This window comes from Halyomorpha halys, unplaced genomic scaffold, assembly GCF_000696795.3.
Source record: "Halyomorpha halys isolate HHAL.00 unplaced genomic scaffold, Hhal_1.1 Scaffold169.1, whole genome shotgun sequence".
NCBI lineage: Eukaryota > Metazoa > Arthropoda > Insecta > Hemiptera > Pentatomidae > Halyomorpha > Halyomorpha halys.
Window position 1 is genome coordinate 642399 of NW_027104700.1, and position 20213 is coordinate 662611.

Sequence of the window (20213 nt, forward strand, 5' to 3'; positions counted from 1 at the left end):
TTAATCAGTTTTTATTATATTGATTATTTTTTTTATTTAATGTATTTTCATAATACATTGAAACATTAAATAATGTTGAATTAAAATAATAAAATATACTGGATTGGCTAATTCGACACAAAATTTTAATAGAATGAATATTTTACAATTCTAAGCCAGGTCGAGGATCAGTTAAGAATATTTAATGAATCCATAACTAAAAAGGAAAAGACTAATTTAGGTAGCATTTCATTTGTTAGTAATATCGAGTTTAACTCATATACAATTTATATGTAGTTATAAAACTACTTAAAAATGTAAATGTATGTAAATTTAAAAATTTAAATCACATTTATAACTGTGAATTAGAGATATATTTAACAGAGTAAATAAATAAAAACCCGATTTATGTACAACATAGTTTGTAAATAAACATTGCAAGCAGAGTAAAGTCATACCAACTTTCTTAGAAGTAGAACCATAAAATAAAATAGAAATAAATTAATAGAAATGTAATGTCCTTAATTTTTTTTACTTTTACATGCGGAATATATTGTAAGGTACTGTATCGATTACCTTGTCTTATCGATTAGATTGTGTCGATCGTACACAATTTCGAATTCGTGATTTCGACGGAAATACATTTTTTGAAGTCTCCCAAGTCAAAAAAAGAAACTAGTCTCGCAAAATGGTCAGTGTGTCTGTGAACAGACTAGCTCAAAAACGATAAGTTGTACGAAACTGAAATTACATATTTAAGGCGGGTATAAGTCTCGAATCACCTCCTTGCACCACCGTTGGTCTAGTAACAGTACTTCCTTGCAAAGTACTGAACCCCTGACCCTTCATGGATTGTAGCAGTACAGATTTTAATTTTAACGTAGAAAAATTCGACAGACCGGAAGTGCCATTTTATGTAATCGATTTTTTTCGATTTTCTCGTAGACAACTAAATCGATTTTGATTAAACTTGCCATTACGATGTACAAATAAATGACCTTTAATATCAGCTAGGTTTTATCCTCATTGAAATAGCTTGACAGGTCTTAAATGATGTATTTTTAAACAATCTTCCTGTGAATTTTTTTTTAACATTAAAAAAATAGCGGCTACTTCATAAAGAGTCCTCCAACCTACAAAAAATTTGGGGACGTATGTGTGGTGCTAGGTGAAAGTTGTGCGATGCGAGCATCCCAACATTTTTCTTCCTAATAGATTCAAAATTTGACAACTGTACAGCAATCATTGTTAACAGTTTTTATATCTTTTAATATCTTTGTTTTTCTGTTTTAATATTCAGATTTTACAGTGATTTTTTACGATTCTGTTAATTACTAGTTTTTGCATAAAATCAATCCGCTAACAAAAGAATAAAGTGACGTAGATTCTAAACCGAACAATTACATTTAACCCAAACTATGAGAAGAAGTTACTGAAACAATTAATAAATGAAAAAAAAAAAGTTTCAGATTTGAGATAAAAAAATAAGTTTTGAAGAAAAATATATGCCAAATATTAATTTCTTAAAAGAATGAAATTACTGTCAATTTTAGTTAGATTTATTCAGATAATTTTTGAATTTATACTATTGAACTGAATATGTTTTTAATCAAGTGAAAGAAAAAAAAATGTTAATGCGCGTTTAAGACATTCTTGATTGCTTGAAAGCACACTTTTGGTTTAATCTTTTTAGTTAAAAATTTCGAGAATCCGAAATTTAGTTTAAGCATTCGAGTATTAACCCCAGGATGTTATCATAAGTGCCTTCTCTAAAATATATACTTAAGTGTATTTGAATAATGTTGAATTTCAACATCAACCTACATTTTATACAACTTTACAATAATGGTAACTTTACATAATGGTTAAAATAAAAATTATCATTAGTAATAAACTCTCAACACCCGCCGTCAGGAAAGAATAGGGTAAAATATCTGAAGCTCTTGTTTCTGAGGAGTCCGAAAAGAGTTGACAAAAAAATGAATGTTCTCAAAAAGGTTCTTGAACAAATTTATGCAAATAAAAAAACTGTTAGAATCTGCAATAACTAATATCGCTTTACTGTAATATATAAATATGAATGATGTTAGAGAAAAAAGAAAGTCCTATCGATTGGGTATCGCAAGAACATTGAATTCTAATTAAATTAATTAAACCTTCTTGAAAATAAGGTAAGAATAGTAATATCAATAATTATAGTAAATAAAAAAATAGTTCATGCAATACTATTTTTACATTTTAAAATATACTATCATCATTGAGTATTCTTTAAAAATATAAAATGGATGTTTTTTAAAAATTAACTCCTGTTATAACAATACTGTATTAAGTTTAATTTCCATAACTAAGTATTATATGTATTAATATTACTAAAAAAAAAAATAAAGTACATGAATTATGATAATAAAAATAAGTGGGAGTGCACCCAGAGCTCCGGGCGCGAGCTCAACTGACTGATATTAACATTTTTATTTTCAATCTAAACGTGACACAATAAAAAAATATTGGATAGTAAATTTGAAGGGCCATAGTCAAAATAAATTACATGCAACAAACAAATATGATCACGATCACCATGAATAGAATCAATAAAAGAGCATAACTAAATAATTGTAAACACGTGAATATGTAAATAAACATGAACAAGATTTTCACGTTACTGATTATGTATAACGTTTTAAAAATAAAATGTGAAATAAGCTCAATATTCGAGATAAATGTTTATTTCAATATATTCATTGATGTTGAAATAATATTAATTTATTGTACAATAAGAATCTGAATTATAAAGTATTAAATAAACGAATAAGATAGTAAACATTTAAAGGATTATTTAGCTTGATGAACTACCGTGGAAGAGAACTTACGCCGAGAAAGCAATAAGAATAAATAACCAGATTATACCGGTTTGTTAAAGTTAATAGGCACTACGAGTGTACTCACGTTAGAGTTGTTGAGGTACTCGATGACCCTACGGTGCTGGGACATGGCTGATACTGAAGAGTTGAAATCCCCTCCACACAAAGCAACAAGTAGGTCGGCTCTGTTATCTGTCGAGCGGCTGCTTTCTACCTCTTTATATATACCTTCTGATATCTCGTAATCTGCCAGCTGATTAGGGTACCGGTACTTCTGGGGAGCCGTCATCGGGGCGCGAACAGGAGGATGTCCGGGAGTCGGGAGTCGGCCGCGGTAGGGATCGTACCGCAGAGGTATAGGAGGTTAAGTCCCGATTGACTATTTTAAAAAAACAGGTTAACGGGACGTAAACAACAAAGCAAAATATTAAATATAAATTTTGAAGTACATATACGTACATATATTTTATTAATAATATATTAATTCACATATGAGTCTTTCAGTCCTAAGAAGTACAGAACTGATTTGACATTAGGAATTAATCAGACTGTGAACTAAATTCTTTCTTTAAAGGACTGCTAACTTTTAAAAGTTAAGAATACTTAGACATTCAGTAACTAAGCAGTTTCCTGAAGCTAACGCTATTAACGAAGTTAATTAATTCTCGTTGGGGTACTGGAATACTTTATACAAAGTTTTAAGTTTCTCAAATTGCAATGAATGTTTCAACGAACAAGAATTTTCAGAAGAGAAGATCATATAAATGAAGACTAGATACAGCCACATAAATACTCTCGAAACTCCACTTGGAGTAAGTAACTCCAAGACAGCTCACTCTATACATGTTGGTGCCAGATGTATAATCCCTGAATTGCATTTCAGTGGCTTAATTTATATATTTACTGATGATAGTTTATTATTCAAAATGGTAAGTTAGTTGAGAGAAATAAGACTTTGAGTTGGAATTTGTCAAAAAATAAACTTTTTTTTCTCTCATTCAATAATTATGAGCTAGTTATGTTTTTTAAAAAAAGCTTCCTTCCCGTAATTTGAAGTTTCTAGAAAATGCTAATGTATACAAGTCAAAAATTAAAATAATCCTATGTTTCATAATCGCAAGGAGACATCGTAAGCTATCGTAAGCCAGGACAGATGACACCATGATGTGAATTTACCTAAATAAATATAGAAGCCCTATGCTTTGAAGAAGCCAGGTTATCATACATCTGTAAATAATTTTAAAAATTAGTTACTACCACACATAAATGGAAACGTATTTCTGGTGACTCTAAAGCTCTTACTAATATTAAATACTCAACCAATTAATTTAATAAAGAAACAAATTAGGTATTTTTTAGTCTACAACGTCCAAACAATACAAGCGAATTCATTACATTTTGCGTTGAATGAGAACCAGAACATAATAATTAACGAAGTTTGTTTTAAATCGTAAATAGCTCTGATCAAAAATATGACATTTTTTTCTCAATACTGAGATATACCTATAAGGTCCACACTGAACACGGAACCGGATTTTTGGCGGTCCTAAAACTGTTACTAAGTAGTTAATTAGTTTGGTAAAATAAGAAATCACAAAATTTCAGATACTTTTCCTGGTGAAAAGTTAAAGTATAACGAATTATAGATCAATAAATTTTGTTTCGAAAGAGTGTCATAACTTCATAGTTCAGTAAAGTGATATTGTTGTAAATTACCAGTTTCGGTTGTTCCTTCGACTCTTCTAACTGTTGAATTTGTTATACCATAACTTCTTCACTAGAATCTAGTGTTTAGGAATTGCAGGCAAAAAAGAAAAACAACCTAATTCCTGACATAATTAAATGCATTTGCTAATTAGTGATTGTTTTAAGACCACCAGAAATGCGTTCCCACGTTGAGTTTGGTTGAAACTATTTTTTAAAATTATTTGCAGATGTATGTTTCTGGATAGCACGGTGGTAAAGCCCTCTGCTAATAACTCCAAGAATCTGGCTTTGACACATAGTTATTTACTCTGTTACTATAGGTAAGAGTCAACCCTGAATATTCAGGAACTCTCCGGGCTCCACTCAGCCTCATAAAGTAGGTACCCTTCATTGGGGAAAATGTGGCGGTCGAGCGTGATTCTGACCTAATCACCTCCTTGCACAACTATTGGCCTAGAAACTGTACTTCCTTACAAAGTACTGAACACTTCATGGGTTGTAGCGGTACAGATTTATTTTTATTATTATGTTTTATTGGCTGTGTTTGGCGCAACGGATTACTGTACTATGAAAAGTTAGTTCCTTCATAATTTAAACGAGGCTGAATGTACTCTATTCCATTTCCTTAGCTAAGGAATCAGAAATCGCTCATGGTTTCAGGATTTTATATAAAATAATATTACGAACCCTTTACAGTTCAAAACAAATATGTTTTTATTGATTAATAACAGATAAAAATGATAGAGAAAAAAGGCATTCCTCAACAACATATTTAAGTTGTAATCACAATGACTCCGGTTATTCTATTTTTAAAATTTTAGGTTCATACTTTCTCGAGTGCCTGTTGGAGAGTAGCAAGTCTCAAAACCATAAAAGAACAAGTTTTACTCTCGTAAAGTACTCAACTTAAGTTTGACCGAAATTTTTCTTGATTTCATTTGTCAAAAGGGAGGGAATGTGCATAATTTTATTCGTAGTTAATTAACTGACGTTCATCTTACCGGATCACGTGCTCATTGCAGAGGATATGGGGAGTGTTTTTCCGCATATTATCGTGTATTTCGTCTTAACTGATTTCTAGGCCAATCAACTTTTTTTATCGGAGGCTCGGCAAGCTTTCCAAAGTTCTTTGTGTATTTCCAAGGACTCTCATTTCCTATGCCATTTCCCAAGGATCCCATGTCTCGTACCGACATGCAGCTCATATTTTCTTGATATGGTATTTTTATTAATGTTCTAGCTTCTTCTTTGACTTTGATCCAGACTTAATTAACTTCAGTTAATTTCCTTCTATTTAATATATTACATTATAAGATCAGTTGATCAGAAACAAAACATCGGATGTCATGGTGTACCTGAGTAACCCGCTATTCCTTAAATTGGCGCTGCAACGTTATAATGCTTCAGTATATATATATATTCTAAATTTTAGAGTTGCTAGTCAAAGAACCAACTGCTGTTCAGCGGTCAATGTACTGACTTATCTTTTCTTCATCAATTAGGGTCTAAGTTCAGGTACTAATTGATAAAGTAATTGCCTAATTTAACCTTATTTACGCTCTGGAGGAATGAGGTAATCTATTAGAAGACATCAACATTACCACGAAGGCTTGAATCCATTCCGTTATTGGTGAAGGAGTGAGTGACAGGTTATTAACGATATACCTTAGGATACCTGTCAAACTTGACATCCTAAATGAAATCAGTTGAGACTTGGTCAAACAAAGTAAAGTTTGCAAGGATATAGTTATTCTTGCAAAGATAAGTTAGTACTTGTGTATGACGTAGTCGGTGCTTAAACACTATTCAACCTTCTAGTACGATCCAGGAATGATAATAAAATAAAAATGTACTAGTAAAAATGTCCGAATCTGGAAGAAGTCTACGAAGGCCAAAAAAAGTGAAATTTAAAAGAGTATTCCACCAGGTGTCATTGTTGAAAAATAGAATGACATGCATTGGTATCAATTTCTGAAACAATTTTTTTCAAAGTTAAAAATTGTTTCTTTTTTTTAATTTTAATTATTATTAGTTTTTTTAAAAATCGGATTGAGACTCAAAAATAATTCAGCTCTGAGTTCCTGCTGATCTTGGCAGGCCACTACTGAAGGGTCCCCTGGTGCATGAATCAGTACTTTTCAAAACCTAATCCGAACTTAACCATAAATGTTTTATCTTATTGCTTTGTGATAAATTTAAAACGTTTAAAGAAGTAATATACTGGTCACGAGAGACACTATGAGGACCTCATTAATTTAAAATTGGATACACTGGAAGATCCGACTGCTATAGTCCGACATATTATAGTGTTTGGAAATACATGGAGTATGGTAGTACATGGTACCTCTATTATTGTTTCAACTGTATTGCTATATGAAAAATTTATGAAGCAATGAATCCATGAAGTATGTTAGACATATTTTATCGCACTACCTTTTAACAAAGGAAATAAGTGCCTTTAAATAATCCTTAGATGAACAAAAAAATCTTAATGATTTAATATTCCAATAGTTTTTACAAGAAATTGTTAAAAATAATATCCCGTTGTTATTTAATTTTTTCCTTTCTGATAACACCAATAACTGTTACAAGGACGTTTCGTAGTTATAAATCGATTCCACACGGTTTATCATGGTTTATTAATAATTACTGGTCTCTTCGATTATTCTTATCAATTTTACAACACAATTAACTTAAGAAATACATTACAACAATAATATATTTGTTCCAATTTATGAACTGTAATCCAGCATCAATGCTACTATGTAAATAAATCAAAACGAATAAGAACCAACAATAAATTTAAAAAAATCGGATCTAAATAAAAATGTTTATGAAGTGATCGTTTGCTTTAAGGCTTAAGATGTTCAACAAAATAGGAGATAAATGATTAGAAAATAGAAATACACTTTCTATAGAAGATAAGTAAATATACAGAGTATATTTAATAAGTAAATATACAGAGTATATTTAATAAGTAAATATACAGAGTATATTTAATAAGTAAATATACAGAGTATATTTACAAATATAGCAATAAAATAAAAAAACTAGTCTAGTTTAAAAAGACTTTTTGTTTTCAGTTATTCTTTTTTTGGAATGTTAAAGTGGATTTCCTAGAAGTAAAAATCAGAAACACAAGTTTACTTTACAGAATAACAAGATACAAGGAGTTAAAGTTAACAAAATATCCTAATTCAAACGTAAATTTCTAGTAACCATGGTCATAAGTTTAAGAGATGAGAAGGAAAACCATGAAGGAAGCGGAAGTGGAATTAAGAGTAAGTCAATGTCACTTTCCCAAAATTACTACTTTTAATTTTGATTTATTAAGATTATTGTTATTGAGATATGAGATTTGATTTATTATTATTATTAATTATTTAGTAATTACTTTTTTTTTCTTTTTCTTTTTTTTCTTTTTATTTTTTTTGGAAAAACTTAATATTTTTTATGTTCAAGTTCGTCTCTAAACACATGGATCGGGAGAAGGAACATCTATTGCTGCAATGGATTCTAAAAATGAAGGGTCTGGAACACAAAAGGATAGTGCACTTGCACTAAAAAACTCTGGCAGGCATATACCTGAACATTGTCGCCAGTCTGCAGTAAGTTACTTTTAACACTTAAACAAAAATTACTGTAAGACAATTAAAGTAACCTCATAACAAGCTGAACCTGTAATACAGAAGAAAACAAATTTGCAAGAATCTTTTCAATACAAGTTCGAATTAAAACAGTTTTCAGGAACTGAAAATTAAAAAAAAAAATAAATCAATAAATTTCTGGGGCATGGGTGTTGATCAGTGATTTTTTTTTTCTAGTATTTGCTTCAACTCAGGAGTTTCAAGGCATTTAAAGATCAGTGGCCTAAGAAGTTCTCAAGTCCGTAGCTAAGTCTTGGGGAAAAGAGTTTTTATAAAACTAAGATTTTTTCATTTCTGAATTTTATAAATTTATTACTTTTGAACTAAATGCGTCATTGTCGTTTTTAAAGTAAAATGTTATTCGTAGTTCAATCTTATACATATGATAAAAAATTAATAGCTTCCAATTTTATTTGAAAAACTATAAACATTATTCTATCTATTTTTTTGTGTGTTTTTTTCATTTGAATCGAAATTTCATGCCTTCCTTAATTTACACTATTACATTGTAATAAATCTAATCTAATCACTATACATTAAAAAAAAAATTCTGTTTTTTTTTAATACTATTACTTGTGGTAAATAGTAACCAAAAAAGCATCAATGTGTATTCGATAAGAAACCTCGAAATATTAAAAAGTCTATTGAAACAAAATGTATGGGGCATAGAAAAATATACTAATATTGGATAGTAAACATTTTGATTAAGCGTTCGGATTCTTACAAAACATGTCCAAAAGGACTTAATAGTATTTAAATTTAAGCACACTGGTTGACAAAGAAGTATTATAAAAAAAAAATTGATAAAATGAGTAACTTCGATGTTAGTTTTAAAATATCATAGAATTGATTTTTCTAAATATTACTTCAATGGCCATAACATTATCAGTAATAAAATTACATATTAAGTAATTTGTCTTCTATTTAGGCATTACAAATTCACTTTTATAGTACTCGTTATTAGACTATATTATGAATTCTTGAAATAACAAATAACTACTGAAATATTTTTTTTTTGCAGGTGATGGCTGTAACAAATTCCCTTATAATAAATTACGAGTGTACAAGAATCATTTAAAGAAATTGGAATAATGTTGTATATATCATAAAAGTTTTTGTCTCTTTATCTTTGAATCACATAACTATAGTCATTTCAAGTTCTTAATCAATTTTTAGAAATATTTCCGAGAAAGAATAAAAGTCGAATCAGGGATCCAGGGGCAAGTTGTCCTCACCGCTTCCATTTTTATACTCCTCAATTGTTGATTGAAATAAATGAAATGGAATGAAAAATAGTTAATTATTCTGGGACTACGTCCCTTTAGAAAGATTGCAAGGTCATTTTAATTTTACAAGATATATTTTCTAGAACCAGTGTGGCTACACTTAATTATAACTTATATTAAAATTGTATATAAATAATTTTAGACACAGAGATTAAAAAAAAAATTAAAATTAAAAACTAACTAACTAAATACATAAAAAAACAAATCAAAAAAGTAGTTACATCTGTAATATTATAATATTGGATTAGATTGGTTAGGTAAAAGGTAATTAAATATAAAATCCTTATATTTAATTACCTTTTACTTAAACGAGGGAAGGGTTGGTACATGACGTATGTTAGAGGGAATGGAGTTCCAGTGATATGCAGCTCGGATAAAAAATGATTCATCAAACGCAGCAGTTCGGTTAATTAACAGTAACATAAACATTAAAATAACAGAAACATCTGTTGTTAAATTTAGATTTAACTTCCTAAAAATGATCCTATTAACCTAGTTGAGATATTTGAACCTAAATAGAAAAGGTTTAAATTATTAAACAGAAGGGACTAAGTATAATAAAAATTCTAAAAATAAAATGCAATTTAAAACTAGTAAAATATTTTGATTAAAAAACAGAAAGTCATTAAAGTGCTGTTAACTAACCATATTTATTAAACAATAATATTCAAGATAAAAAATGTTTTATTTATCTCTTTTGTTTAAATGTAAACAATATCATAGCAGTTGATAAAAGAAAAAAAAAAACCTTGACTCAATATTGAAATAAGGTATTAAACAACCATTTTACACTAAACCTTGGTATACGGCTCTAATCACTTCAGAAACGACCACCGAGTTCATTTTTCCGCAATTTATTGTTTCCAGGAAGCAATCACCGGCTCATTGAAGCGCAACATTAAACGGTGGTTTCTGGTATTGGTGACAAATATCAGCTACATAAGATTGTAAAAAGAGAGAGGTAGACAAATAAAATATTATCAAATAAATAATTAATTCTAACCATGGGTTAGAAACTTATTGGAGCAAAACCATACATCTTCAGTTGTAAGGATAAAGGTAAAATCTTAAATTTTTAGACAACTGTTGTCCGTGTAGGTCCAAGATTCAAAGCACTTTCAAAACGTAAAAGGCTCTGATTTTTTTTTTTTTTTTAAATATTTTAATCATAAAAGTAGTATCATACTGATGAACTAAATTAAATAAACAAAGAAGATAATAAATAATAGTAATATAATTAATAATATACTAGTAATTTTTTTTTCAGCCACTATTTGTTTTGTTTTTTCAAAATTAAAAATCTGAAATCTGAACAAGTTTTCAAACGAAGGCTGGGGCTTCTATCTTCTAATTATTATTTTTACTAACAAAGATTTACCCCTTTTGCGTTGTCATTTTTAGACAGCAGCTCTGTCACAGGATATTTAAAAAATAGTATCTATTTCAATCGTATCCCAAATTTATTACCTTGAATAAAATAGTTTCTTTCTCTTTCGTTCCTAATGACATATACACTTATACACATATACGTTTCTAATCATATATACACTTTATCTATTATTTTTGAAAACCAGGTCATCGTGAATATTAGGCCAAACATAAACGATAAATATAAGACTAACGAGATGCGGATTCACAAATAAACTAATAAAATAATAAAGAGGATAAGCAACTGTCGTTGCGGTTGGAAATTTATTGCTACTGTTTATGATGTGGTCTAGATTGTTGATGTATTTTTTAAATAATCCATTGCGTTATAAAATGGAATTTGAAAGAGTATAAATTATTGTACTACCGTTTAATCCGATAAAAAAAAATCTTGGTTCCTACAATATTTAATATTAGTACATACTATTTCTATCTCGTTTACTTACCTATCTTATTTCATCGTCCAACTATTAACACGGTAAAATCTTATTTTATTTTTTTCTACCTCCATATAAGTATATTTTGAGAATAAAACTTGCTTGGTGTACTAGTTCATACGACTGTCATTTTATAAAGTGATATAAATGAAAGATAAATCAAAGGAAAAAATTATTTTGATTAATTAAAATTGAAATGATTTCCATATTTAAAATATAATCGAAGAAGAATAAGATTGACTATTTAATTTAGCGAATCTGGATCAAGATTTTAATAAGGTTTTACAGAACATATGTTGAAGCAACATTGAATAAAATGTTATAATTTTATTATATACATGTATATATAGTTGACCGTAAAAATTGATATATGAGAAGATGGTCAGGGTTGCGGTCAAAAGAGAATTTTAATTAAATATTTTTTTACTCTTGCCATTGTTACTTATTTTTATTCTTATCATTGTTTATTCAAGTTTATTTTATACTGATACTATTTTATGTCTTCCTTCCTTTTATTTTTATGTAATTTCTTATCACTTTATTTTTACATAATATTTACCCTAGCTTAAATTACCTTATTGTAGTAATATTCTCAGTTTTCTTTCTTTTTTTTTGTATCTTTTTAGCCCTGATGAAGCCCTGCAAAGGGGGGTGAAACGTTGGAAAATAAATAGTTGTAAACTATTTTTGTTTCTCTTTTGACCGCAACCCTGACCATCTTTTTAAAAATAATTTTATTAGCTTAGTCAATATATGAAATAGATTTATTTTAACTATAAGGCATTTGTTTACTAAAAGAAAACATGTGATTTTAAACAAAGCGGTGCGACTTTTGACGGAAAAGGATAGGCAATCTAAGATCGTTAGCTATGACGGCATTGTTTTAGTTTTCCCCGCAGCTTCGCAGGCTCCATGGTAAGACCGTGGTAGACTTAGAATTTTCCCAGCGCATATTATACCTGGCAAGAGGAACGTCTTTCACTGAGGTAACAACATATTAAGGAATATCAGGAAAGAGTAGCATAAAATTTTGAGAACGAGATTAAGGCTTTTGTGACTACATTATTTATTTCGGGATTAATTTAAATCAATAAATAAAAATTGTTAAAAAAAATAAGTTAGCTTACTATTTCCAGAAAACGTTTTGTCGTGAAAATTTTATAATCTGCAAATTTGAAATATAATATATATGAAAAAAAAATGACGAGACCCTGACACGCTAAAAAATAGTGGTTTATACGATATCAATCTTAAGGATTAAGTAAATAATGATACCGTAACAAGGAAGGATTAACGGATATTTCATTAATCCAAACTTAAAATACGCACTTCACATAAAAGGATGACCAAAAAGTAATAATAGAACTAAACAAGAATTCCGTAATATCTTATATGAACAGGTGCGAAATAAATTCAACTTTTAGGATATTTCAAAAGATTAGATAAAAAAATAGAAATTTTATACCTTGCTTTACATAATTAGTCAAGTGAGGATGAATCGATATATCACCATCAGCCAACAATCACCATAAATAATCTGGCTTTTACAAAATTTTCTACGCCAGAAGTTTATTTATCATATATTCAATACTTACAATGCCAAAGTGAACTAAGAGAAATAAAGTAAAACAACTTAAAATTAAGTGTATTAATTTTTTACATTTCTATTATTTAAGTAATTCCACAGTTATAAAATAAAATACATAACCACGTACATTTGTTTATTTATATAGATTTATCAATGTTGAAAGTGGCCACTTATTTCTCATCTTGATGAGTCTCAAAACAACTACACCTGAACGATTTTGAGGTAGATAATTATTTTAAAACTTCATCAAATAATAAAGCAAGTCTCGGTTTAAATGTAAATATAAGTTGGATACTCGAGAGTAAATTCTTTCCTGTCGAGAAAAAAGTATGAGAAAACAGAACTTGAATGGAAACTTACGTAACCAGTTAAAAATAATCATTAAAACATAACATTAGCCTTCAATGAGATTTTACATTTATCTTAACCCTAGAATGACACACTTCTATAAGTCAACTTAATCTGACACTGAGGGGTGTGATACACCCCAACATATGAATTGGTATAAAATATAAGTGATACAACCTGCAATGCTTATAATGCATTTTAAAATAACTAAGTGGTCTAGGTAACAAAAATAAATCATTTCAAAATAGGTTATGTACATAAGTATTTCCAAAAATCACATATTGTAAAATTTTACGAGCCAACTAGCTAAAAAATGAATAAAAATTAATTGTTGTTCCTAAATAAAAAAAATAATTTGTATGGCTCTTAAATACAGATAAATACGAAGTAAATGAATCATAAAACGAGATGGAAAAGTAATTTTTTAAATTAAAAATGAATAAAATACATAGTGGGGGCCCCGAAGGGACCTCTTTCACACACTGCACTGCAAACATATTGCCGCCCTGTGTTCATTGCAAATAGCTCTCTTAAATTGCAGACATGTCAATTTCGTCTTCCTGTCCTTTCCCCTTTCACAAAAAGAACACCTTACTTGTTTCTCCAAGATCGTATATTTATTTATTTGCGTATCTATTCCTAAAATGCCATCAATACCTAGGCGCAGTGACCGACGAAATGCCTCTGCCTGTGGCCTCCTCTTTAGGCAGGGTTCCAGAAGTGAATATCCCAGACCAAAAAGGAAGTCTTTGCGTTTCATTTTATTTTCCCACTTTACCAGAGTAAGCAGTATGTTATTCAGTTACAGTATGTTCACTCCGACATGATCCAACATTCCAAAGAAAAACCAAACGGAGTGGCCACCTCCTTGTTTTTCTGGCCGTTGAGTACCCCTTACACATTTGGTCAAAAGTATCTGTTCATCCTTTATTTAAATTATAATCATGTATGTCTTGTGGTTTTTTACCAGATTCTTCTATGACTGCATCATCTTGTATTGTTGGTTGGATTCCATTTTGTCACTAGCCTTCCTCTCTTGTCTATTTAGTTTATCATCAAATCTCAAGCAGTATGAGAGGAAGCAGAACCAATTCATGGGTATGGTGTATCAAAATAAAGGATGTTCCCTTTTTGTAGAGAAAAGCTCCTCTAATGTGAGTTTACCGGATTTATTATTTACTTACACTAAGGACACTCTGTGGTGTGAGATACCCCAAGACTAGTTCAAATCACAATAAATAGCAAAACAAGACTGACACATGGCAGCTGATAATCAGAATCAGTTATGTTATGAATGACATGGCGGGGTTTTGCAAAAGAGCTACACATGTAGGAATTATTCAAAATTTAAAAAGTGCTGGGGTATGTGACACCCCAGTGTGTTGTTCTAGGGTTAAGAATAATAAATCTGTTAAAAATGCTTATGCATCCTATGGACAATTGCATGTAGTGATGTCAGTTTAGATCTTTCCTAGTCCTACCTGCACATACAAAAGTTTGATCTGATGGTTCTTAAAATTTGGGAACTGCAAAAAAAGATACACGTGCTAATACTCTAAACTTTCCAGACAACAATATTATTCACCGTTTATTATTTTTTCCCAAATGTAAATATTTCAAAAGTGATTTAGGACCGCTGATCAATCAGGGTTTTAGTGAGATGACGCACAAGTATAAATATTCCATTTCTTGGATTATATATATATTATTTCAGACCTGATGACATCTATCGGCCGGTGACAAAATAACAAATAAAAATGATAAACATTAGTAAAATGTACATATTACATCTTACATGTATATATGTTTAGATTAGCGCCTGTGTATGTATATATATGTACATACATGTATATATGCAGATATTACGGCGCTGTGGAGGCTCTAAAATTTTTAAGGTAGATAAGTGCAATATGAATTGGTCTAAAGTGATGCAATTAATATTTCAATTAATAACTACCAAAATGATAATTATTTTTAAAAAATCAATAAAATAAAATACAAAATAATAATAAAAATAACTGAAAGGATTTTGAAGTGAATAATAAAGCTGCAAATTTACAATTAGTGAATTAATATAATAATGAGAATAAAACAAGATGATACAGAATATTATAAAAACAAGGATCCAATAATATCTATTACATACATTGCTAATAAAGATTGCAATATAGTAAATAAATTATGTGGAGTTAAGAAAAAAATACAGGCAGATATGGTCATTTGTTGAATCAAAATCAATTATGGGGAATCATAGAACTAAGAAATTACCCATTAAATATTTTTTTTTAGTTTTTTTTTGTGGTTGATTTATTTATTAGTTCTTCTTGTAAGCCATTAAACAGATATATTATTTCTTTTCTAAATAATTAGTTATCTATAAATTTTAAGATAATTATATAAAAATAAAATAGTTTAGGTGGTAAAGTACCAATGATTTTAAGATTTTCTGTTTTATTATTGTGGTGCGTGACCAATACAATAGTAATAACGTCATTATCCTTTAATGTAGGGTACGAAAAAAAGGGGTTTTAGTGGGGCAGGTCGGTCGGGAAGTTTTCAATGCAGCTCGATCGCCTAATATTTTTTGTTATGATCCCTTGTTGTGAGTTTGTGACATATCGTACATTGACCAATACTCGCTTTAAGTGTCTATTATTCTTTTTTTTTTCTTACCTCCTTTATTGTAAATATATATATAACAATATTAATATATACCTAAGTCTATAAAAACGTAACTGGTCCCTTCGTTTGCCATATGGCATTGTAAGGGGTTGGGCTGGGTTCGCTGAAGGTGGGGGTTACAATATTGGCCCAGGAGCCGTTACTCTTATAACTCTCATACAGCTAAATATTAATTAAAAAAAAAAAAAAAATGACCACGAGAAGTTAACATTTTTATAAAGATTTAGACGGGATAACGGCTTATGTTACCATTAAAAAAGATAGTTCGAAGTTATTTGAATAAGGAGTCAACTCTTATTGATCTGTAAATTCATAAAATTTACTTAAAACTGTCGACAAAACCCTTCAAATAGACAAGCACCTTGATATGTTTCTAAGACAACTTTCACATATTGACTTATTACAACTACTAGCAAATACATAAGGACTCACAGCAATCGATTCAATGTCAAATGGTATGGACAAATCAACTCAAAAACAGAGAGTTGATTGACCAGTCCCATTGAAACTGAAAACATCAAGAGGGGCTGAAAAAATAGGTGGGGGGGAGAGAAACCCCCTTTTATCTTTTCTTATAACTAAAATAATGTCGCGAAATAAATACCGCTGAGTCTTTCATACCTGATGTGCCATTTTATTAGTTCTGATATTGATATGAAATACACTAATTGTCAATGTTAGATAGGTATGAATAAATGTATAAATAAAGGTAAACAAAAATTTAAATCGTCGGATCTCCGTTCATTATTAATTTGGTAAATGTGTTGGTAGGGTATTCGTTTACATGGCTATATAGGATGCAGATTAAATTTTCACCACTGAATATTCGTCTGCAACTATAATGCTTTCAGGGTAATTGATCTGAATGATATGAGAATCGGTTAGGACTGGGGGATAATCATCACGTAGCAATCAGATGTTGGTATCATCCAGTATCAGTACTTCTATCCACGAGTTTTCCTTTTTCCTTCCCCTCCTCCTTTCCACAAATTTCCACGGAAATCTTTCCGACACCATTACTCTTCCGAACCAATTTAAAGTTGATCGTTCTAAGGAAAATCGTCCATTTGTGAAGATTTTACTGTTATCCTTGAATGCGATAATTTCACAACTGAATTTTCAAGCAGTCGTTCTCCGAAGGTCCATTTTAGCAGCTACGAATCGACTTAATGCAGTGAACTCGAATACAGCTTGATATTTTTGAGCTCGGTAAAAGGAAGTATGTTAAACCGCCAGAAGGCTGAACTTTCCAATACTGGGGCGTTTCCATCTTCTAACCCTAGTATTCAAACCTATAGATTGTTTTAAAAAGATTTCACCCTTTCAAAAATTACCATAAGGACATCAGTATCATCTCATTTATTTTTTTAAACGTTTTCCCGGATGAATTGATCCTGAGAAATGATTTGAGCTTTGATTTCAGGGAAAAAAGTCAAGACTCGAATCACGACAAATAAAAGGAAAATACTACAATATTGATAACAATTGATTGAAAATTATAGATAATAAAACGGCAAGAAATCCCAAAACAACCAAAATTGATCAATAAATGAAAATAGAAGAACGTCAGGTAAGATCAGTTTGAATGAACTCAAGTCGAGGTATATTATCTTTTATAAATCTTATATTATCTTTTATCTTTTATAAATTTACTCAAAACATTTTTTAACACTTACCAAATTAACTGCTACGTACTCCCAATCTACATCGAAAAGCTCCATGACTTAAAAAAAAAAAAGAGCTTATATTTAAGTGCGAAGGAAACAAGACGACTTTTATCTTAAAGAACTTAAGTTTGACTCAATCCTAAAGTGGGTAAATTAACTAAAAAAAGAAACATCTTATGCTAATTTCCATAGGATATGGAATGTATTTAATACGACGAAATCGGGTTGGAGTTAGAAGGGATCAAAGAATATAAGGTTTTCTGTTATCTACTTGCACCTGAACCATATGTACTTTATAGTATTAGAAAATCCGTTACATTGTCAACAACTATATGATAATGGTGGATAATTAGTTTTTCTAAAAATGAATTATAAGGCAAATTAGGGGTTTCTTTCAATCATAGAGTTAGTCAATTGTTTTTAGAACGTAGTCGGTCAAAATCCTTGAATATTTTATAATTTCGGAAACAGGTCCAGCCTATAAAATGTTAACTTTTTTATACAAACCATACAGACTTATATGAATTAAAAAAGGAAGTTAACTAGAATATTTTTTTTTCGCCTGAAGGGCTATCTACACTTAAGTGCAGACTCATCACTCAAGTTTTGTCAACCATCTGAAGTATTATGACCAGGATCCCGAACATGTAATTCTTCAATGCATATGCTTGAATTTTTTGCAGAATTTACGTCTAGAAGATATTCCTGTTTTCCTACAATACCTATCTACGTCTGTAATCTCATACTCCAACAGTTATCAAGAGAGTATGTTTTGTACTTGACCTGTTCAGGAAAACTGGATGAAAAACCAATATGTTTATATTTTCGAGAACCTGGTAGAATTATATAGTTAAACTAATCAGTAACAATGACAATGCCAATAAAAAGGTGAAAATACTCAATTCGTTAAATTCATCATTGTTATAGAACACCAACGATTTGTGATATTATTAGTGATAAAGATTTTTATTATTAATGATAATTTCACAATGTCATAAGCATATATTTGGCTAATAGAAAAAAAAAAAAACTCGTCTTTGTAAAAATGCTACATGATAACTTTTGCTACCAACCTAACGATATCATCTTTCTCAAAAGAGAAATAAACCAGTCACAGAAAGAAAAAGAACGAAGGTCAAGATGGGTGATCATCGTTATAAATATAAAATAAAGAAGGATCGATAGAGAGCAGTTTTGCATTTTTTACAGACCTTGTTCCAAAAACGATCCAAATTGCAGGTCACAACTTGATCGAGTATTGATTGCCATTGTTAATTCGATAAAAAGCGGATTTTAGAATCTCACAACTATATTTTGAGATCCCGCTATCACAATTTTCCCACGAACGTTTCCGTTAATTGTTCTATGAATTACACGGAAATCAAATATGTCCTTCAAAGCAACCATGACCATATCAACATAACTAACTAATAATAATTAGGCATAATAAATAAGCTGAATACTATACTTTATTGCAGTAAGATATCACTAATAATATTATTCAGTATTATTAGTTCTGAAAAATGAATAATTACCACTCTTTTAGATTTATACTCATATATTTATCCCTCTTCTTTCAACAACTGAAATTTTTAAGTTGCTTGCGTTGTTTTAAAGTTTATTAGTACATCATATTTAACAAAGATGAAATAATAAAAAGATTGTTATTGTTTCATCTTTGTTAAAAATCTGTTATATCATTATATCCAAAATATTTAAAAAATAAAGATTTAATTTTACTCATAATATTATATTTCATGTTTGAGAATGGGGGTAAATAATTTTAAATATCTAAAAAATTAATTTACTTATATACGAAAGTATTTAATTATTGTCTCCAGCTTAGAGTAATTATACAAGACTGAACTACTTATTTCTTACTGAATGATGTCAACAAAATAAAAATTTAGTATGCAACAAAAAATTCAGAAGACAAATACTTCACGAAAAATATTATAAATATTTATTTGAAATAAACGAAAATTATTATTTTAAATTACAGCTTCTAAAATCGGATCCAGTAAGTTAAAATTATTACGTTATGGTATATCTGTGTATCTATCTAAATAAATAAGTAGTTTGGAAAAAATTATAGTTATAGATACTTTATGATTAGTATAACAAGACAAATCATTGGAATGTAAGCTATTTCCAAAGGATTATATAGGTGTGCGAGAGTGGTCTGAAAAGTTTCCGACTGCAACGTAAAGAAGGCAGGACAAGTAAATAAAAGCACATGAATTTCGTTGTTCATCTGCTGACAGTTATCCACCAAAGTTTCACCCATTTTGGACGCGCAGTGTTCATGTAACAGTCGCTTGAGTGTGTTGATGTGAGTGTTTTTGTGGAAATGGACAAAATTGAGTATCGAGCAGTCATTAAATATTTGTTTTTGAAAGGCAATACGCCTACGCAAATCGAAGATGAGTTGGATTCTGTGAATGGGGACTATGCACCATTATTTAGCACAGTGAAATTTTGGTCGGCTGAATTTAAACATGACCATAAGAGCTTGGGAGACGATGAATGTTCGGGACGTCCAAAAACTGCAACTACCTACGAAAACATCAACAAAGTTCACAACAT

General features: G+C 29.8%; 1 protein-coding gene and 1 long non-coding RNA gene across 4 annotated transcripts in view; one reads left to right on the forward strand and one right to left on the reverse strand.

Moving 5' to 3' along the window:
* LOC106678940 (uncharacterized) overlaps positions 1–9291 on the forward strand; it is an 11388-nt gene extending 2097 nt beyond the window's left edge. Inside the window, exons 2-4 of the long non-coding RNA XR_010845051.1 lie at positions 7628–7825; positions 8007–8152; positions 9213–9291. This is a non-coding gene — a long non-coding RNA (uncharacterized lncRNA). The remainder of the gene's footprint in view (positions 1–7627; positions 7826–8006; positions 8153–9212) is intronic.
* Positions 1–20213, reverse strand: part of Papss (PAPS synthetase) — an 82083-nt gene that overhangs the window by 49171 nt on the left and 12699 nt on the right. For 2 of the 3 annotated variants that reach the window (XM_014417802.2, XM_067052998.1), the window contains exon 1: positions 2923–3141. The exons of the other annotated variant lie outside the window; for it this stretch is intronic. In XM_014417802.2, the coding sequence (XP_014273288.2) occupies positions 2923–3126 (204 nt within the window). In that variant the 5' untranslated portion in view covers positions 3127–3141. Of the gene's footprint in view, positions 1–2922; positions 3142–20213 lie in introns of those variants that run through there. 3 annotated transcript variants of the gene reach the window in all.